We start from the raw sequence: 22,309 nt of genomic DNA, 5'->3' as shown, positions 1-22,309 counted from the left end.
TGGGTCTAAACGGTGAAAATGTCTAAAAAAAATATTGGTAACGGTTTATTTGTAATATTCGTGTGTGAATAAAGGTGTCCGGATGAGGGAGGGTGAGAGGTCAGGCCGGGGTGAGAGGTTAGCAGGGTCACGTGACCGGCTGGGTCCAGCCGCCGCTGTCAGTGTGATGGAGGTAAGCGGAGCTCGGCAACCTTCGTGGGGCGGGGGGGAGCGGCTCAGACAATAAGTGCCTCTTGTGTGTTTTCTTTTGCAGGAGAGAAAGAAGTTAATAGATGAGACGAGGCAGCGTTTCACCAGCGAATATTTACAAGGTACGGTTGTCGGCTGCGCTCATGTTGATTGGGGGGGGGGAGGGGCGAGTTGGACGGAAGACGTTGGGCTCCGGTCCGAGCAAATTGGCCGGAGGCCTGCCCGCCCTCTGCACCGCTCCACCGCCAGCTAGGCTGACCCTCACCCCCACTCACTCTCGCATCCACCGCCACTTACCCCAACCCCCAGCCCCGGGGTGTGAGGGTGAGGTAAGTGGGGGGTGGGGTGTGAGGGTGAGTGAGGTAAGTGGGGGGTGGGGTGTGAGGGTGAGTGAGGTAAGTGGGGGGTGGGGGGAGGTAAGTGGGGGGTGGGGGGGGGTGAGTGAGGTAAGTGGGGGGTGGGGTGTGAGGGTGAGGTAAGTGGGGGGTGGGGGGGGGTGAGTGAGGTAAGTGGGGGGTGGGGGGGGTGAGTGAGGTAAGTGGGGGGTGGGGGGGGGTGAGTGAGGTAAGTGGGGGGTGGGGGGGGGTGAGTGAGGTAAGTGGGGGGTGGGGGGGGTGAGTGAGGTAAGTGGGGGGTGGGGGGGGTGAGTGAGGTAAGTGGGGGTGGGGGGGGGTGAGTGAGGTAAGTGGGGGGTGGGGGGGGTGAGTGAGGTAAGTGGGGGGTGGGGTGTGAGGGTGAGGTAAGTGGGGGGTGGGGGGGGGTGAGTGAGGTAAGTGGGGGGTGGGGGGGGTGAGTGAGGTAAGTGAGGGGTGGGGGGGGGGTGAGTGAGGTAAGTGGGGGGTGGGGGGGGGGTGAGTGAGGTAAGTGGGGGGTGGGGGGGGGTGAGTGAGGTAAGTGGGGGGTGGGGGGGGGGTGAGTGAGGTAAGTGGGGGGTGGGGGGGGTGAGTGAGGTAAGTGGGGGGTGGGGGGGGTGAGTGAGGTAAGTGGGGGGTGGGGGGGGTGAGTGAGGTAAGTGGGGGGTGGGGGGGGTGAGTGAGGTAAGTGGGGGGTGGGGGGGGTGAGTGAGGTAAGTGGGGGGTGGGGGGGTGAGTGAGGTAAGTGGGGGGTGGGGGGGGTGAGTGAGGTAAGTGGGGGGTGGGGGGGGGTGAGTGAGGTAAGTGGGGGGTGGGGGGGGGTGAGTGAGGTAAGTGGGGGGTGGGGGGGGGTGAGTGAGGTAAGTGGGGGGTGGGGGGGGGTGAGTGAGGTAAGTGGGGGGTGGGGGGGGGGTGAGTGAGGTAAGTGGGGGGTGGGGGGGGGTGAGTGAGGTAAGTGGGGGGTGGGGGGGGTGAGTGAGGTAAGTGGGGGGTGGGGGGGGTGAGTGAGGTAAGTGGGGGGTGGGGGGGGGGTGAGTGAGGTAAGTGGGGGGTGGGGGGGTGAGTGAGGTAAGTGGGGGGTGGGGGGGTGAGTGAGGTAAGTGGGGGGTGGGGGGGTGAGTGAGGTAAGTTGGGGGTGGGGGGGGTGAGTGAGGTAAGTGGGGGGTGGGGGGGGTGAGTGAGGTAAGTGGGGGGTGGGGGGGGTGAGTGAGGTAAGTGGGGGGTGGGGGGGGTGAGTGAGGTAAGTGGGGGGTGGGGGGGTGAGTGAGGTAAGTGGGGGGTGGGGGGGTGAGTGAGGTAAGTGGGGGGTGGGGGGGGGGTGAGTGAGGTAAGTGGGGGGTGGGGGGGGGTGAGTGAGGTAAGTGGGGGGTGGGGGGGGGGTGAGTGAGGTAAGTGGGGGGTGGGGGGGGGTGAGTGAGGTAAGTGGGGGGTGGGGGGGGGTGAGTGAGGTAAGTTGGGGGTGGGGGGGGTGAGTGAGGTAAGTGGGGGGTGGGGGGGGTGAGTGAGGTAAGTGGGGGGTGGGGGGGGTGAGTGAGGTAAGTGGGGGTGGGGGGGGGTGAGTGAGGTAAGTGGGGGGTGGGGGGGGTGTGAGGTAAGTGGGGGGTGGGGGGGGTGTGAGGTAAGTGGGGGGTGGGGGGGGGTGTGAGGTAAGTGGGGGGTGGGGGGGGGTGAGTGAGGTAAGTGGGGGGTGGGGGGGGGTGAGTGAGGTAAGTGGGGGGTGGGGGGGGGTGAGTGAGGTAAGTGGGGGGGGGTGAGTGAGGTAAGTGGGGGGTGGGGGGGGGTGAGTGAGGTAAGTGGGGGGTGGGGGGGGGTGAGTGAGGTAAGTGGGGGGTGGGGGGGGTGAGTGAGGTAAGTGGGGGGTGGGGGGGGGTGAGTGAGGTTAATGGGGGGTGGGGGGGGTGAGTGAGGTAAGTGGGGGGTGGGGGGCGTGAGTGAGGTAAGTGGGGGGTGGGGGGGGTGAGTGAGGTAAGTGGGGGGGTGAGTGAGGTAAGTGGGGGGGGTGAGTGAGGTGGGTGGGGGGTGGGGGGGTGAGGTAAGTGGCGGTGAGGGTAAGTGGGGGTGGATGTGATGGTGACGGTGGGGGTGAGGGTAAGTGGCGGTAAGTGGGGGTGGGTGTGAGGGTGAGTGAAGGTCCTATCTCCTTGCCCTGCTCCAGAGAGTGGAAAACAATGGCAAACCACCACAGGAAAAGAAACTGCCGAGAAAACTGGTTCAGGATGAAGCATTAGCGCACATCAAGTCAGGGGTCTGCGACAAACCATACCTGTCGTATATGGGCTAGTGTAGTGTGTTTTTTTTATTCATTCACAGGATGTGGGCTTCACTAGGCCAGCATTTATTGCCTATCCCTTGTTGCCCTTTAGAAGGTTGGGTTGAGTTTCCTTCTTGAACCCCTGCAGTCCATGTGGTGTAGGTATACTCAGTGCTCTTAGGAAGGGAGTTCCAGGATTTTGACCCAGTGACAGTGAAAGAATGGTGATATATTTCCATGTCAGGATGGTGAGTGGCTTGGAGGGGAACTTCCAAGGGGTGGTATTCCCATCTATCTGTTGCCCTTGTTCTTCTGGATGGTAGTGGTCATGTGCATATGGGCTTCTAACATTCCATTGGTTATTGACTTGTATGCTACAGAGGCTTATTGTGCACTGCACATCCTAGCTCTACATCCCACCCAGCACTCTGGCAGCTTGCTCTAGCTCCGTGTGGCAGTGGATGACCTCTGTCCTGTTTCAACGTGAGGTGAGGTTTCAAATCCCATTTCCATTGTATCAAGACCACCTATTCCACCTTTCAGTCTTTAGCCAATACCCTTCCCTACTGCTGCTGAAAGCTTCATCCACATTTCCAAGTTCTACTTCACCTTTATTCTGATCTGCGCCCTACACAAACTATAGCTCCAGAATTTGTTGCTTGAGTTCTAACCCAAATCAGGCCCACCTCACTTATCCTATCAAGTTCAGCTGGCTCATCATTCCCCAAAACATTGGTTTGAAAATTCTGTTCATTCCTGTTCACAAATTGGTCAGGGCTTTCTTCCACATTATATACAACTTCCAGTCACCTAACTCGCAATCTCCCTTTCTGATTCTGCACTGTTGTGTGCTTTCTTTCTAATCTCATGTTGCATTTCCTCAGTTATGCTTTCGTTTTTCGTTTAACTAGATATTGCACGGTAATAACACACTCCAGGTGGTTTCTGCCTGCTTATGAGAGTGATTGGTGGTGCTGAGTCTGAGGACATATCTAGTCAGACCTGTAAAAGCTTTTAACATGATGAATAGCCACCTAGACAGATTATTTAAAGGTTGCTGATACCCTTGGAGTGTGGAACAATTTAGTTGAATTTAGGAAAGGAAGGGTCGATTATTGGCAAAAAAAAAGGTACAGTTTTGAGTTGAGTCAAGGGTTGTGTTCAAGTTCCGCCCCAGACATTTATATGCATAATCTAGCCTGATACTACAGTGCAGTCACAACGGAGTTATTCATTGTCAAGGGTACTGTCTTTAGCATGAGATGTTAAGCTGAGGCCCCATCTGTCTGCTCAGGTGAACGTGAAAGGTCCCATGGCACTATTTGAAGAAGAGCTAAACAGAGAGCTTGACAATTTATTTTGTTTGTGGGGTAATTGCTGTGCTGTAATTGGTTGTAGCTACTAGAACCATGGCTATGCTTCAAAAGTACTTAATTGGCTAGAGAGTACCTTGGGAAGTACTGAGGTTTTGAAAGCTAGGTAAATGCAGATTTCTTTGCTCAATTCATAGACTGTTGGAATTATGGCTAAAAGATGGTCTTTTTCATGCTTTGCCACATTTTTAGATTCTTTAACTTTTTCTATAGAGAATTTAGAGGAAGAGTAGCATTTTAACAGTTGTATTTTTATATTTTTATAAAATGCTAACAAATAAGGCCTTGAAGTTGTTTCTCCATAGACTGTAAATAATAAACTACTAATGTCCACTGTTAGGAAGTATCTGGCTCTGGATGCTTGGCAGGGTGTTTGACATAGATTTTCTCTCTATTTGTGAACATGAATTTCGGGGCAAGCACTCAAGTTAGGCCCAGCAAACGCAGTTAACTTCCTTTGAAAAAGCAGATAAAACTTGAGGGCAAGCTTTTGCTTGGTTTAGGTTTAGTACATAGGAAACTATATTGTTATTTTGTTTAAGTCAAGATAAAAGATCAGCTAACATGTGGAAATTCGTATGATCATTATTTGTAAGAAAGACTTGCATTTATGTATCACCTTTCACAACCTTGGGGCATCCCAAGTGTTTCACAACTAATGAAGTGCTTTTAAAGTGTAGCTAATGTAATGTATGCCACACGGCAGCCAATTGTATACAGCAAGCTCTCAAACATCAGTGTGATAATGACCAGATAATCCGTTTTTGCAATGTTGATTGAGAAATAAATATTGGCCAGGACCCTAGACCCTGTTCTTCAAAATAGTGCCATGGGACCTTTTACGCCCACCAGAGAGGGCCGATGGGGTCTCAGTTTGGCATCTCCTGCAGTGCTGCATGGAACGTTAGCCTAGTTTTTTATTGTGTGTTTCGAGTCTCTAGAGTGAGACTTGAACCCAGAACCTTCTGATGCAGCTGAGGGTACTACCAACTGACACATTTGATATTGTAGCTCATATTATTGATTTTATGGGAAGCCAAATTTCACTGATTAAATTCAGTGAGTCCGATCGTGACTGGTGCACTGTATGGTTACCAGCTGTGAAAAATCAAGTTTTGTCTGACCTTTTCAGTTGTTTTCTCAGCCTGCCTTTGAAATATTGGAGTGGTGGCAGCGTGGGCATAACTGCTTTAAATCTCATGAAGCGCCTATTGTCATAACCCTGTGTTATGCTATCATATAAATACATGCAGAGTAGTGTGAATCGACTATATAGGGGCTGTGGGATCCACTTACAGGAGCTACTGATGCCACTGAACCCGAATCAAATTTGTAACAATGGAGTTTGTGATGCTTACAATTAATTTTGTTGGTTGGCGAGCTCTTGTGATGAGATATTGCTGCTATCTTCTCCCTACATTAGTTTATTAGTGACAAGTTAATTTTATAATCTAAGATTCAGATTTTGTGTTTATATTTCTAAGGAATTTAACATTGCTAAGTAATTGCTATTCAATTGTTAGAAGGTGAGTGTCAAACAAAGTAAATTTTCAGTCAAAGGGGTGAGTAACCAATTAATAATTAATTTCTTATATATACACATTCCATCAGCACTGGTGAGCAAACAATATAATGTTTACAATTGTAATCAGTATCAGATGGAAATGTTGGGAGTATATTATGTATGTTGCTTTGATATCTCTGCAGAACTGTTTACTTTTTGTTTGGAACCACAATTCTGACCAGTGTGGGATGAGTGTAAAACAAGTCCTTGTATTTAATTTCTGCATTTATTTGTGCATTAGCAAATCTGTCACAGTCTTGACTTATGCTAGATATTTTCTTAGGTTTGTACTCTGGTACTCTTTTTTAGGATATTACAACATATCTAGCAATGCCAAAAAAATGTTTGATGTTGTAATTTGATTTTATCTCAGACCTCCATTGTGTGAGTCAAAAAAATCCACTTCTTGAGATTTACCACAAAGAGCCATCTATTTTGAACTAAGCTCCAGATTTTGTGGCGCCAGTGATGTTGAAACCATCAGCATTTGCTGTCATCACGCCACTGAAACTGAGAGCAACTTCTGTAGTCTGTGCGCATGTAGAATAAGAGATATAGACGTTGCTGTCAGTGATTCTATTCTCCAGAAGGTGTGCTGTTGAGACAGTCCCTGAGTGCAATAAAAGGGAAGTCAATTAAATTGAGGAGAATTTCTATCCTAATGCTTTTAGTGCCTCTGTAAAAACATTTGAAAAGTTGCACCTTGTTGATTGTTTAAAAACCCAGTTACATCTCAATGTACTAATTTCATAATTACTGCGAAACACCCTCACGGGCCCTGAAAAGCTAATTTTATATTTGCGGAATGTCAAATTTTCCATAATAAATGACTTTTTAAGATTCTAAATCAATCCATGATCATTTATTTCACGGTCTGAAAATTTTTAAATTGGGATTTTGTATGCTTTTAACTTCCAGATTGCTTTGTGTGAATACTGCTTACCTGCTTGATGATATAACTGCTTCTGCACATCAAGGCATCCTGTTGACTTGGTACCAGATTTAAACTGCTGCCGGGATAGGAAAAAGACATGCCACAGAGATTGTTAAATCTTCGTGGGCAGCTTTCTTTGCAGCCAGTAGTCCTTGCTTTGTTACTGACCACAAAATCGGGGCTAATAACATTTGCTGAAAAGCTGCTTTGGATCTTAACTCCTAACGTACTCATGCTAGAGACACAGAAATATTACAAATTTAAAAAAGAAAATCCTGGAGAAAAATTCACTTTGCTACAGACATAAAAATTTAGGTCTGCAGACACATTGAGCAACAAATTGACTGAAGGCCAAAGAGAAGAAGGAAATCATGTGAAGTTTCATTACCTTGGCTGTGGGCATTGGGCATTATGCCCGTCTTGCTTTTTAACCTCTTGATATTTGAAAGTTCTCTGACCAAATGTTGAGTGGCTGCACTGAAATTCAACAAACAGTGACATCCTTGAAGTGCAGTGCATCTGTTGCAGGAGTCAGTTTGTCTGTCTTTATTGCAGGCTTAATGTGTTTCCTTCAGTTTCTGCTGAGATTTTCTGAAATTAGACCAGAATAAAAAATATATACCTGACATAGACACTTGCTTTAAAAATCTTAAAGGAACTAGATCCTGTAATAACAGCCACTAAAACTTTTATTTTGTCTGAACAATTTTAAAAATCAATTTCATTGTCAACTACTTCTGATTGTCAGGATCACCATTTGGGAACTAATTCTTCAGCCATCCACTTGATGTAGCACATCTTTGATTACTTAATGAAAAAAAATGGAGTTGCTGGAAAATACCAAAGAATCCAACAGTAAATGTAAAGCACAATAGCTTTTGACTTGACTTCAATGCTGCCAGGAAGCATGGAACAGGAGTAGTCAATTCAGACCCTTGAGCCTGTTCTGCCATTCAGTCAGATAATGCCTGATATGCACAGCAACTCCATTTACTCGCCTTCAATCATATCCCTTGTCGAACAAAAATGTGTTGAATCTCAGACTTTAAAATTTCAATTGACTTAGCATCCACAGAATTTTGAAGGAAAACGTTTCAGATTTCCACCATCTTTAGTATGTGAAATTCTTTCTGATCATCTCATTCTTAAATGGTCTAGCTCTGATTTTAAGATTGTGCCTGTGGATTACGGATTTCCCAACAGAGGAAATAGTTTCTCTGCATCTGCCCTATTGAATCACTTTTTATAATTTTAAAGACCTCTATTAGATCACCCGTCAGATTTCTAAATGTGAAGACAAGCCAAGTTAATGCAACATTAACGTCCTGGCAATTTAGCCCTTTATGCCGTGTTACCAAGCTATAAAGTGATTTCTCTCGGCAAGGATTATTTTCAAAGTCAGACAATTGATAGGCATTGGTAAAGGGTGAAGGATTGTTTTAGGTATCCTAAAGCAAAGCTGAAGTGTAGAAGATTTCACATTATCATCAAATGGAGGGAACCTAGTTTTGAACCTACACCACAACAGCATGACCACTGCAATATAACAGAGTACACCTCTAAATGAGGTAATTTAAGAGGCAAAATATGAATACGTAATTCTCATATTTGGCTGTAGAGTTGCCTTGATTGAAAGGTTTTGGAATTAAGTCATGTAGTATTGATGTGGGAATGAATAATAAGACTGCAGTTCATGCCAGGAGTTCAGATTATGTTATAAGCCACAAAAATAAAGCTCAAGTGCTTCATGAATTCCACTTTGACACTGACATTCTCTCTTAATGGTTAAAAGGACAGGATTGTATTGAAGTCTGGCTTGATTGTGCGAATCCTGCAGTGATAATATCACATCACTTAGGACTATAATAATTGTTATTTATGTTTCGGTCATAATTAGAAGCGAAATAAGAGATTTTCCCCAACTAGCTGGATAAGTTGAAATGTAAATAACTTTGTAGCATGTTTCTTTCTCTTTTTATAATGTAATATCGCCTTTGGGGTTTGTAGGGCTCTGAGGATTCCTGGTGGTATACTATTTCATTTTTAAATAAATTGAAGCCATGGGGTGCAGACATTGCTGGTTAGCCAACATTGATTTTTCACTCTAGTTTCCCTGAGAAGGTGGTGAGTTGTTTCCCAAAATGCTTCTAGTGGATTTATATGACTGATCAATTTGCTGGGCCACTTTAAGTATGGGACTGGAATCTGAGATAAATCAAGCTGAGTAATGGCAAGATGTTTTGTTCCTTGCAAGGACATTAGTGAATCTATAAAATTTTTATGACAATCCAGAAGTTTAATGGTCACTTTTAGTGATTGTCTAAATTGAAGACAGATTCTTAAAACTGCCATGATGGGATTAGAACTCTAGTTCTCTGAATTATTAGTCCAGGTCTCTAGGTTACTAGCCCAATAACATAACCGCTGCACCATGGTGTCTCTAATAGGCAATATAGTTATATGCAGGATATTTACCCAGGAACAGCCCTGTCTACAGTTCTGTTGAAGGGTCATGAGGACTCGAAACGTCAACTCTTTTCTTCTCCGCCGATGCTGCCAGACCTGCTGAGTTTTTCCAGGTAATTCTGTTTTAGCCCTGTCTACAAGTTGGGAGTGGCCTAGTCGATTCTCTACAACAATCCAGCAACTTTTTGTTATGCTAACCACGAATGATCAGATTTCTTAAACTAGACTGGCCAGCTTGCCAGGTTGGGATTTGAGCTCAAGGTCTGGGCATTTCAATTCCTGCACTACTGTGCTCTTGTTCTATCTCCTGTGCTGATGTACCGAATATCTAAGTACTGCAAGCTAACAGTCGCTCGTTACCTGGTAAGTTAGCTTGGGTTGTTGGGAAGCTAGTGCAGTACATGTTAGGATAGAATATTTGAAGATTGTCACCATCTTTTCTTACTTTGTTTACTTGTTTTCTCATAATTTTCAAGGAAAAAAGAAAATTAAGTTAATGGTGGGGGCCGAGGGAGTGAAGCTAGGCCCCGCAGCTGGCCTTTAATATAAATGAGGAGAAGGGTTAGTAGACACTTGAGGGTTTGATGCTTAAGGAATGCTTTGGCATATGGGAGTAATTTAGGTAAGAAACAACTGCCTGTTTTAAAGGGGGCAATTGGATATGAATTTTAAGCAAAGAGAATTGGGCAATGGATTAGTTTTGTGTTGGTTTAGCAAAGAAGAGCCACAGGCATATAGGGCCATATGGTCTCCTGTGGTACAAACTTGAGTGGTTTTGTTAGTGACTTCATTGTAATTATTTGTGACTTCATTCTAATCAGCAACAAACACTTTTCTTTCCCAATTATACTTTTCTCCCAAAAACTGGAATGAAAACCATGAACCTCTTATTTGTTGCTTCCAGAAACAGGCCCAACCTCAATTTATATTGCGCTCTAACCTCTATGGGCAATGTTTCAATGTAAATACACTCCAAAATTGCTGCATGTGCTGTTCTTAAGTTAATGCTTGTGACATGTTTGCTACTGCTGCTACCTTGGGAAGATCTGTACAAGCTGATGATTGCTTGTGACAATGTGGGCAGGAACACATTAGCCACTGTGCCTGCTGGCAGCTATGTTTTTCTGGCTACCTTTGACTCTCATGGCAAGCTGTTTGGCATTAACATTGAAAGCTGAAGTGGGGAGGGAGTTGTGCAGTGTGTTTCTGTTGGAAGTTTGCCAAATGCTGCATAAGTGCTGCGACCAGCAAACCCCAACATTAAGGAGGATTTTAACTGCCTTTCCAGTTAAATTATTGCAAAGATAGTCTGTTCTAATTAGTAAAGATATTTCAGATTTTAAGTATAGTACAAACTTCATACCTTACCACTGGTCCTTTTGTGAAAATTCTCAAAAAAGTCGCCATGTCCCTTTTGAAGCTTATAATGGAGAGATTTTTAAAAATTCCTTCATGGGATGTGACTGCTGCTGGCAAGACTAGCATTTGTTGCCCATCCCTAATTGCCCTTGAGAAGGTGGTGGTGAGCCACATTCTTTAGCTTCTCAAATCCATATGGTGTAGGTACACCCACAGTGCTGTTGGGGAGGGCGTTCCAGGTTTCTGACCCAGCGACAGTAAAGGAATGGCGACATAGTTCCAAGTCAGGATAGTGTGTGGGTCGGAGGGGACTTGCAGGTGTTGGTGTTCCCATGAATGTGCTGCCCTTTGTAGGTGGCTGTCAAAGGAGGCTTGGCAAGTTGCTGCAGTGTATCTTGTGGACGGTACACACTGCTGCTACTGTGCGCTCGTGGTGGAGCGAATGAAAAATTTAAGGTTGTGGTTGGAGTGCCGACCAGATGAGCTCCTTTATCACGGATGGTGTCGAGTTTCTTTAGAGTTGTTAGTGCTGCACGCATCTAAGCAAGTGGAGAGTATGATATTCTATTGCACTCCTGACTCGTGCCTTGTAGCCAGTGGATAGACTTTGGGGAGTCGGGAGCCAAGTTACTCACCATAAAATTCCCAGTCCTGACCTGCTCTTGTGGCCTCAGTATTTATTTGGCTGGTCCAGCTAAGCTTCTGGTTACTAATTATCCCATGGATGTTGATGGGTATTCGGCAATGGTATGCCATTGAATGTTGATGGTATTGGTTACACCCTCCTTTGTTGGATATTGAAATAGCCTGGCACTTGTGTAGCGCAAATGTTACTTGCCACATATCTGTTCAAATCTGAATGTTGTCCTGATCTTGCTGCATTCAAGCACAGACTGCTTCAGTATCTGAGGAGTTGTGAACGGTACTGAACGCTGCAATCACCAGCAAAGGTTCCGACTTCTGACCTTATGTTGGAACCTTAAAGAGACCTCTTCATATTGACAACAATTGGTCAGTTCTTTTTTAATTGAATGGATTGACCTTTGATTTCAAACTTTTGCTAGTTTAATTTATGTTTTAGTGTGAGCAATGTTTTTTCTCAACTGTGTTTGCATTTATGTTGAGCCTTCACATTAGCAGAATGCTTAGAAAAAGTTCAAGGTTAAAACATTTCTGAATCTCGCTGAACCATGATGTAGTCAGTTATTGATCCAAACTTTAGAGTCAATGTCCTAGTTAGCTGCAAGTGTCAGCATTACTTGTTTTTTCTCCATTTGTCATTTGAATGAGGTAACCTTTTTCATTTTCACTTGGGATCAGTTAGGATTTCATTTGAAGCTTAACTTTCCAGTCATTACCACATGTTCCTGATAATCCATTTTTGTGCTTAAAATTTAATTATCTAATAATTGGAATGAAGTAACTTAAGTAACACTGCAAAATTGAAATTTAATGAGGCCAAATCGAATGATCAGGTAATTACAGCAAAGTCTCTCAATTAAGAGAAGCAGACTGTACTGGGAAACTGAGTGGCAAACTTGGATGTTTGTTGGAGTACCACCCAGTGTTACAAATGAGACATTACAGGAAAATAATAAACGTTTTTAATATTTCAGGCTTCATGTGGATTTCTCTCTCTCCTCTGCTAAGAATTCCATATCTCCGTGAGGCATGTTTAAGCCTTGTGCTGACAGGGTTTTCACTATTGGCAAATAGTCTATTCATAGAAAGTTACTGTACTTGGTGATCAAGCTAGGACATTGTTCTTAGTTGGCTTCCTAAAACCTGTATAAATCCCTTTGAAATGAGTTTGATTCTCAACTTATCAGACCATTGCAATGATTTGTCATTATAATCTGCATTAGAATGGCTGGTGAGACACTGAAAATGTCAGTGTCAGCTGAAGCAGAGTTGTGTTTTATCTCGGTGTCAGGTGGCATAATGGGAGCTTTTCTCCACACTTGACCTAGGTTTCAGATCAGATAGTCTTGGATTATTGCACTTTGCAATGTACATATTTAAACTTTCTTTTTTTTACAACTTCACTTAATTCCAACAATTTTGCATGTCTGCCATATATAGTGAGATATAATGGAAGCTTTCTCGTTGTGAATTAAGTCTATATGCAAGTTCCCATTTAAAGTAGTGGTATTTAGGTTGTATGTGTGTGAGAAATGGTTTGAGATCTCCCACCAGTGACCACCGACTGATGTGATGGCGTTGTGATTTCATAGACCGTATCAGAAATCTTGATAATATGTTCCTTTTTTACTTGTTGTGGTATGTGAGATTCACTCTGCTGACCTTGGCTAAGTCAAGTAGTTTAAATATTGCTGATCTATTTGGTTTTTGTTCTACTCATAACTCCAGTGTTAATTTCTGCCAGATCCCCTGTCAGATATATACAACAGCCATCTATGGAATCTACAATGTTTTGTCAAGCACTAGTTAGTCCTAAGATGTTTTGGCAAATGGTACTTTGAAGCATTGTATTATGAATGCCCCTACTTTTAAATCTGCTTTTACATGGATAGTATAATTTGTATCTTATGTTAGAACTATGAGACTGTCTCCTAAATTGAGGAAAGACTAAATTGCAGGGAAATTTTCTGACCTAGGCCAAGTTAGGCTTTGGCTTAGATGAGTGTGAACTGTTTGATCTTAGCTCCAGTGCCTGAGTTGTGGGGATACTATTACTACACTTGGTTAAAAATACAAATAATAAATGAATAGAAATCAATTTCATTTGTTTGTAGGGAAGTTTTCTTCGGTCTTCTAATAGCAATGTCTTTTCCTGTAGACAAGGCTGAAAAATATGATTCCCGAGATGTTGAAAGACTAAAACAAGATGATGGGTGGGTTGAGAGCTATCTGCAATGGAGACATCACAACGTGGATGACACATTGAAAATGATTGATGACAGTTTTCAATGGAGAAAAGACTTTTCTGTTCTTGGTAAGTTGCTAGCAATTTGAAAATATACATATAGGATAACAATTACTTTAAATTCTTTTCACAGTCTATCTTTAAAACCTGGCTTCAAGGCCAATTACCTGTATTAACATCTGTTTGATTACATCCTAGAGAAGAAAGAAAGGTGTGCATTTTTTTATTATTCTATTAATGTAATGTACACCTTAGAAATATCTTAAAACATTCCACTGCAATGAATTTCTTTGCACTGTGGTGACATCTGTAGGTAAATGTTGTTTATTTTGTGCACAGCAAGACCCCACAAGCCACAGTGAGATAAATAAGCAATTAACCTGTTGATTTTTGGTGACTGTTGAGGGCAAACAATTGGGTCGAAACAAAGTTGGAAGGGTGATGGCGGTGGAAAATTGGAACATTTATGGTTTTCAGAAAGATAAAACTTTGTGCAGTGAATATATTCGTGGGATAGCTGAAACACACAGTATATGAGTTACATAGTTAGTGAATCAATAAATTAATAAAAAAGAAACCTTACTGATTTATGATATACCTGACAGCAAGCAGTGGTTTAGCTGGCTTTTCCATACAGGAATTCAGATTGTGTGCCAGACTGAGGTGGTGCTACAATTTTGTGGAGCTTGGTTTTTAGCTTTATTAAAATGTAGCCCTCTTCCTGGTCATTTCTTCATTCACTAACTGCTTTAGTAATACAGCATAAATTTGAAGAGGTCTGTTACAACTTTTAAAAATAGGTACAGAACACATTTGAAAAAGATGGATGCAGTAATTGTATCAATTAAGTATGTGACTTAAATCAAGATTAACCAATTAAAAATTTTAATTAGGATTAATTTTTGAAACTGTTTGACAGTCCTAGTTATTTCCTGGAATGTTTATTTTATTGGCAACTTTGTTATGTTTCATTTCTATGCTTACAGCTAAGTTACTTAGGAAAAACTGAAAACTTTGATAGATGTAATGCTGATTTTAATGTGTGAAAACTACGGGTAATCTCAAAAAGCACGTATGATGGGCTGTAAGATATTTTTGCTGGTGCATTAAAACTTGTCTAATAATTCTACTTAATTCTATTTGTCTAATATATGATGTATAACTTGCAAAAGCAATGTAATATCTTTCAAGTTCTGAATTATAATCTGTTTATTTGAATCATTCAGCACTGAGTACTGCAAGATGTGTTCTTGATTTTGAAGGCTGCTTCAACAGATACTGATATCCAGGTTTTCCACAAATGTTTGTGGTTGCATCACACCCAAGGACACTGCAAATGTATATCTGTAGTTGGATGGTTGGCTCGTTGAAGCTGCTAGCACAGCCCAAAGAGCTGTGGTTCTTAATCAATTACAAAAAATACCAGTTGTAGTTAGCAGTAATTAGCTTGGACAACCCAGTGAGGGCTTTCTTTGTTCAGACAAGTGTACATCCATTAAGAAACCAGTATCGACATTGCAGACTGTTGATTCTGGCAAAAAATTCTTCAAGATTCTAGATCAGATTGCAGCATCTGCCTTTGTAGTTTTCACAGTCTGGCTCTTTTTAACTAACTTGTTTCAGCTGGAGCTCTGCAGGAGCAGCCCTTCTTTAGAGCCTACCTGTTCTAAATTTGCATTCATGCACATTTCAGCAAAGGTCATGTGAGTGCTCAGGACTGGGAACTTAGGATCATTTGTTTTCTGTGTCTCCATTTACTTTGGCAGCTGAGACAAACTACCATGTCTCAATTACTGTGCAAGTGAGACTAACAGAGAGGTGAAGTTGCTCATAATTTGTGAATCATATTCTTGTAAAGTAGTTCCATTAGGCCTTCAATTTAAGGATATCATGCGTATTTTGTTGAAAGATTTACTAAGACATTGGCAGCAGATGGGATGAATACTAAGCTAAGTAAAAACATAAATTAGTCATTTGTATAATTATGTTTTTACTTGTATTGCAGATTTAAGTGAGTCCAACCTTCCTCGATGGACTTTTGAAACTGGAGCTGTTTACCTTCATGGGTATGATAAAGAAGGCAACAAAATGTGTAAGTTAAAAACTCATTTATTTATGGGATACAATTTGCAGACTATGCAGGTAAATGGAGTTAAAATGCAGATTAGCCATGGGCAAATTGGTGGAACAGACTTGGTGCAAAATTTCTTATTTCTGTCCCTGCCATTATGGCTGACCATCTATGAAAAATGGTTCTTCACCCTTGAGATTCTACTTCAATCCAACATTTATTTTTTAGGAAAATTGGATACATTTTGCTTTAATTTGAGTAAATAATATTCTGACAATCAAATATCATCTGGGTTATTTCAAGTGAAAGGTTAAATTATGGTACTCTTTCCAGCAGTGTTTCCTAGATAACTACACAGTTAAATTTTGGCGTAAATAAACATTTGATTTTACAGTGAGGAATTGAGGATTGCTTGCTATTCCATCTTGCTGCTCAGTATAGGGATAACAATTAAATATGGGAAATGCATTCATACAATTAACTGGCACAATGTTCATAAATTTACAATCTAGCCATTTCAGTTTTTGGCAAAGAATGACTGATGTGCAACTGACTTTCGCTTTCTGTTGCATGAGTTTTCTCACCCCATCCCAAGAATAGTTGAAACTGCTTTGTGAGTATTCCACTTAGTACCGTTGTTGGAACACAGAAAGACTATTGATCTATTTAGGCCTGATTTGAAGAGATCTGAGTAGAATTAGTCTTTCCTGACTTTGATACAGGATTGAGCTTTGTACTATATGAGAGCAAAAAGTTGAAATGATTTTAATGGAAGGGAAGCATGTCAGACTGATTCAATCCATAAGCTAGAACAATAGAAATTTATAGCACAAAAGGCACTCCTCATGTCTGTGCCAGAACTTTGATGTTGCAATCTGCCATTAATCCCAATGGCCTGCACCATTTTAAACTGAAATGGCTGTGAACTCTGAAATTCCTCAAATTGCACATGTGGTGCTGTGAGCTATTGATATTTTCCCTTTGGCTTAAAAAAGAGTAAGTACCATTTTCTAAAGTGGTCCCATCACATGCACAACTATTTGTAAAATGTGATATATGCAGTCCTTTGAGATAAATTTATTTCAAAGTGTGGACATCGAAAGGAGGTGTTAATGTAACATGGCATTTGACCTTTTATGTTCTAAGGATAAGTGTGACCATTCTGACTATAAAGGGGAAGAATGTTCTTCTCAATCGCTCCTTAATTCCTCCCTTCATACTTAGATTGTCACCTATTGTCAGAGATTTTGCACAAAATGTCTGCTCTCAGCATATCTCTTACTGGCTGTTTGATTTAATGAATTGAGAATGAGTGACCGGTATGTCTCAATATTGTTCTTGATAACATTTAAGATCATGCAGAATTCATTAAAAAAATTTTGCTACTTGTGCATTTTTCATATCGCCACTATTTAGAAATTGTGGATTGATTTTTCTTTTTTTAAACATTTTTTTTTCTTGGTTTGGTTCTATAACATTAAAAAGGGAAAATAACCCTGTTCGTATCGCAGTAATTCCAGGATGCTACCTAATTCATATAATTAGGGTTGAGTTTATTTTAGCTATGAATGATCTTTTATAACAATTCTGGCCTAGATCTTAGGTTTTTTTGAGGGCCAAGATATAAAATTTACTTAGCTTTTAGATTAATGACAAGCTATCTCATAATCTTGAGGTTTAAAAAAAATTCCAATTCTTGGATGACTTGCAAATTGGTCATTTTATGATACTGTATGATGTACTATTTTTTTGAAAGTGCTAATTCCATTAGTTCAAATCTACACTTGATCATCAAGTGACTGTCTTCCTTGAAAAAAGGGCACTTTAGCACCAAGTGATATGAGCTTTGTGGCAGAAGTTCAGAGGCATTGATCTTGTTAATTCAAGAGGTCTACAGTCATGTATTTTAAGGCATTAATTTGCTGTGTATTCTTTCCACTTGACTCAAACCCTGCAAGTGAACACCTTAATAGGTAAGGTGCACCTTGGTAGATATGTGGTGGAAAGCAATCCATACCTTATCCAATAAACTGCTGAGTTTAAGTTAATTAAACTTTAACCAGATGGTAGAATAAGCTGCTGAGCCTGGGCAGTTGCCATCCTGCACCGAAGTAGAATATGCCCCAGTGGGCTTTCTGGATCAGGCCAGTAGAAGGTACATATGAAAATTTCTTAGACAACCATGGGCCTCCAACAAAAGTGTGTTGTCTGACCGACCAGTAATGAATGTGAGCTTATAGAAATAGGTTAGTGGAGTCTTCCAACTAGGTGCTGAAACATACTAGTGCCCCATTATTTGTTACCACTAGTGTAGTTTGGCGATTTCATAATTCTAGCAATGGACTTGGAAGATGCAATTAAGCATTATAGTAGTTAAACTATCATTGGGCTTTTTATACACGTTATGACCGATGCAGTTGGTAAAGTGGAGTTATTTCACAAATCCCAGAGGGGAACTTTAAACAACAGTCATAACCGATAAATTTTAGTGTTTTGTTTGAGATGCGACTCTAAACTCAGGAATCAGACCACTAGTTCTCGACATTAAACTATATGAAACATATTTTAATTTACATAGGTTAAAATATATGTACACATGGCTACAAATTACTACTGTCATAACTTTTAACAAATTTATAAAGTAATCCCCATTAAGGCAACAGCAACCCATAAACTTAACCATACACCAGGCGAAGCATTTTCACCTTACGAATTCAAAATGAGGTTCTTTTCACTGTGGAGCCATTTGGAGGCTTGCAGCTGCCTTTTGATCTTGCGTTGCCTCTGCCTGCACACCCAAAAACTACTAAAGTCATACCAACCGCCACTGATTGATTGAATTCAAATTCTCATTGTCTCACCAGTCTCTTTGAACTTTACATTTTAACAATGAAACCCCATTCATTGTACCTATTTTATTAGTAATATAAACATATTGCTTAGTAGCTGTTAGAAAGGCGTGAAGTTTTCACCCCACTCCTTGAATGCTCTTCAAAAAATGCAAATGCACGCTATCTCTGTTTACATCTCAATGTAGTACATCAAAGCACCCAGACTAGCTGGCTTCAATCCAGTTAAGACATACCCACAGACCAAATCTCTATTTTAAAAGAAAAATATTTTCCAAAATATTATATATGTTAATAGCTTCATGACAATACACCAAAATGAGGCGAAAATTGCCAGTTCCAAGTACCCCTTTTGCAAGGAGGTGGTGGTGGGAGGGAATAACCAAAATGTATAATTAAATCTGTTCAGGTTTCCATATTTCATCATTGAATATAGACCTTAATGGTAAATGGCAAATTGTTTTCTTTCTAGCAGTAACGATACCCCAGCATATTACATTGAGCATGTAGATTACATTGTTTCTGACAGGAAAATGGTCTTCACACCAATTTGTGTCGGTGGTTTTCATTGGTATACATTGACGTAAAGCCGATAATGTCACTAGAGCGTTGCCGATTTGATTCTTGAGCTCACTACACAGGAGATGTGAAATGATCTTCTGTAGGTAGTCTTGCCATCTTTGGGTTTCCTTTGGATTTGTGTGTCAGTTGTGGCTCAGTCAGTAGCACTCTCACTCCTTGAATAAGAGCATTGTGTGTTCTTGTCCCACTGCAGGATTTGAGCACCAAAGTCTAGGCTGTGTTCTAGTGCAGTACTGAGGGAGTCCTGCATTTTTCTGAGGTGCCATCTTTCAGATGGCTCAGTAAACCGAGGCCCTGTCTGCCCCCTTAGGTAGATGTTGAAACACAGGACTTAGGAGCAGGAGGAGGCCATTCGGCCCTTTGGGCCTGCTCCGCCATTCAATAAGATCATGGCTGAGCTGATTGTGGTCTCAACTCCACTTTCCTTTTTCTGCCCCCATAACCTTTAACTCCCTTGTCTATCAAAAATCTATGTAACTCAGCCTTGATTATATTCAATGACCAGCCTCCGCTGCTTTCTGGGGAAGAGAATTCCACAGATTAATAACCTTCTGAGAGAGAAAATGTCTACTTGTCTCTGCCTTAAACCTCTTATTTTTAATCTGTCTCTCCTACTTCTAGTCTCTCCCACAAGAGGAAACGTCCTCCTGGTATCCAGCCCTCAGGATCTTGTATGTTTCAATATGATCACCTCTCATTCTCCTAAATCCCAATGGGTATAGGCCCAACCTGTTCAACTTTTCTTCATTAAATAAGCCCTTCATCCCAGGAATGAGTGGAATGAGCCTTCTCTGAACTGCTTCTAATACAATTATATCCTTTTTCAAATAAGGAGACTAAAACTGAAATTCCATGCTCCAGATGTAGTCTCATCAATGACCTGTACAGCTGCAGTAAAACATCCCTATTTTTATATTCCATTCCCCTTGCAATAAATGTCAACATCTCATTTGTCTTCCTAATCACTTGCTGTACCTGCACACTAACTTCTTGAGGTTCTTGTACCAGGGCACCCAGATCCTTCTGTACTTCTGAGTTCTGCAATCTCTCACCATTTAAATAGTCTACTGTTTTATTATTCTCCCTGCCAAAGGGGATGAGTTCACATAAAAGATCCCATGGCACTAATTCAGAGAAGAGCAGGGGAATTATACCTGTTGTCTTGGCCAATAGATGTTCCTCAATCAACATCATAAAAACAGATTATCTGGCCATTTTCACAGATTTGTGGCCATGCTGAAATTGGCTGCCATATTTCCTACATTGCAACAAGTGACTACACTTCAAAAGTACCTCATTGGCTTTGAGGTGCCCTGTAGTCATGAAAGGCATTACGTAAATGCAAATCTTTTTTCACAATGCATTATGACTGTCTGAAGCCAGGATACTCAACTGTCTGGGAGCTTATGTCCTTTAAACCTTTTTATGTTGGAGATTTGCTCCTGTTTCTCCTCAGCATTATTTAACTAGTATTTGGAAGTTGACAATCAGACCTGTGCATGGAGTCACACTGTTGTTGAAAGGGACTAATGCAAGAGCTGGTAGTATGATATTAAGAGCATTAACTTTTATATTGCTGTCCCGTTAAAAACAGTAAAACCTTTGATGTAAAATATTTTGCCTATGAATATGTGTGCGTAGAATACTTAAATGATTTTGCTGTGATAATGTAATTTTGGGGGACAGTTGCTACAAATCTAATTCTGCTTTGTTCATGTGATTTGACATTGGTTTGCTTGGAGTTTTATGATGACTCACGTTGTTTAAAGGTTAATGAACCTAGGATGTAGGTCATGTCCTACAGTGCTTTTGAACAATCTGCGGCAGCGTGTGCTTAATTTGTTCTGATTTAATGAGGGTCAAAATAATTCATTGCTAGCTTGTCTCGCAATCTGACTTTCTCAATCTGCAAACAAAAATGTGAATGGTGTAGACGAATGATTGAAACTTGCACATCTTACTGGTAAATAACACTGCCACGGGATTGAATGCTGACAACTGAAAATTTGCAATATCAATGTAACCAAAGTCATCCATTAATGTTGATTTCAGCAGTTACACTGCTCAGTGATTATTTATGGCATACATGTAATGGTTTGGTTTCAAGGCTGCTTTACAAAAGGAAATTTGGTGCCTAAGAATTACGGTGGGCTCAGATTTTATGATCAGTGACAAAGAAACGGCGCTCATCGTTTACGATGTTTACAGGTGCCCAAAGACATTTCATGGGCTTTTGCTTGGCAGTTTGCAGTGATTGGAAATCCATATCAGTGCCCTCCACAGAGGACCTGTGGCCTGTGAGATCAGGTCAACCAATCAGATTAAGAGCCCACAGTGAACGATGCAGAGCCTGAACCAGGAAATGTGTTAATATTTAATTCTATGTAATATCATGTACAGAAAGCAAAATAGAGAAAGGTAAAACAAGATGGAATCAAGAGAAGAGACAAAAGGGAAATAAAAAACGAGTGCTTTTCAAAATTTTTAACCATAATGCAAATCCGCAGGAATAAGACTCTACGCTTATCGAAACAAACTTTCAATGGCAGGGAGGTTGTTTGGCAGCAACTATTAACTTATTACAGTATTAAAAAAATCACTTAAATTGGAATACAGCAGCCCTAAATTTTTTTCTGGTATATTTAGTGGCTACACATAGCCTTTTAATGCTGAATATCTTGGTGAGGTTCCAGCGAAGTTTGTGGAGGAGCAGAGCAAATCAGATGGTAACTTCCTGATTCCCCCATTTAACCGTATATCTGACATGGGAGCACTAATGGCTTCACCATTACTTCTGCAAAAACAGTGCCTTTGTCTCTCTCTGTCAACCTAAATAATGTGGCGTGCAGGAGTTATTTAGCTTCATCGTGCGAGGATACAGAACTAGTTTTAAACCAAATGGCTCGGTAGAAATGCAACTTGTTCTAATAACTTTTTACTGATAGACATTTCCCTGATAATGTCCTTCCCCTGATGATGTCCTTCCAGGTAATTATTTTGCTTGATGGTCCGCATAGTTAGTGTAAACACAAAAAATAAGTGGCAAAGATAGAGGTTTCATTTGTGGGACTCCTTTAAAGATTAAGTGAACAATATTGTCTATAAAGTTCAGTGATACGATGGGGAATAACACTGATACTGACATGATTCATGCAGCCATAATAACTGAGGGCTGATTGAGCTTTGATTTTTTTTTCTCTTCTACCTTCCAGTTTGGTTTAGAGTGAAGTTACATGTCAAGGATGCAAAGACATCTTTGGACAAAAAGAAGTATGTAGCCTTCTGGTTGGAACGTTATGCCAAAAGAGAGCAAGGAAAACCTCTTACAGTGGTGTTTGATCTGACTGAGACTGGATTAAGCAATATAGTAAGAGTACCTCAACATTGTGTTCTTTCTGCATGCATAAAATATTGCTTACGGCTTACTTTGG

General features: G+C 41.5%; 1 protein-coding gene across 2 annotated transcripts in view; it reads left to right on the top strand.

Annotated features, from left to right (window-relative positions):
* Positions 1–116: 116 nt before the first annotated feature.
* Positions 117–22,309, top strand: part of mospd2 (motile sperm domain containing 2) — a 94,985-nt gene continuing 72,792 nt past the window's right edge. For both annotated transcript variants that reach the window (XM_041211037.1, XM_041211038.1), the window contains exons 1-5: positions 117–172; positions 254–311; positions 13,290–13,445; positions 15,382–15,468; positions 22,091–22,245. In XM_041211037.1, coding sequence (XP_041066971.1) covers positions 167–172; positions 254–311; positions 13,290–13,445; positions 15,382–15,468; positions 22,091–22,245 — 462 coding nt within the window. In that variant the 5' untranslated portion in view covers positions 117–166. The remainder of the gene's footprint in view (positions 173–253; positions 312–13,289; positions 13,446–15,381; positions 15,469–22,090; positions 22,246–22,309) is intronic.

The sequence above is a fragment of the Carcharodon carcharias genome, chromosome 18 (assembly GCF_017639515.1).
Source record: "Carcharodon carcharias isolate sCarCar2 chromosome 18, sCarCar2.pri, whole genome shotgun sequence".
In the NCBI taxonomy this organism is placed as follows: domain Eukaryota; kingdom Metazoa; phylum Chordata; class Chondrichthyes; order Lamniformes; family Lamnidae; genus Carcharodon; species Carcharodon carcharias.
The sequence above is the reverse complement of the archived record's forward strand: the minus strand, read 5'-3'. Positions and strand labels throughout refer to the sequence as shown.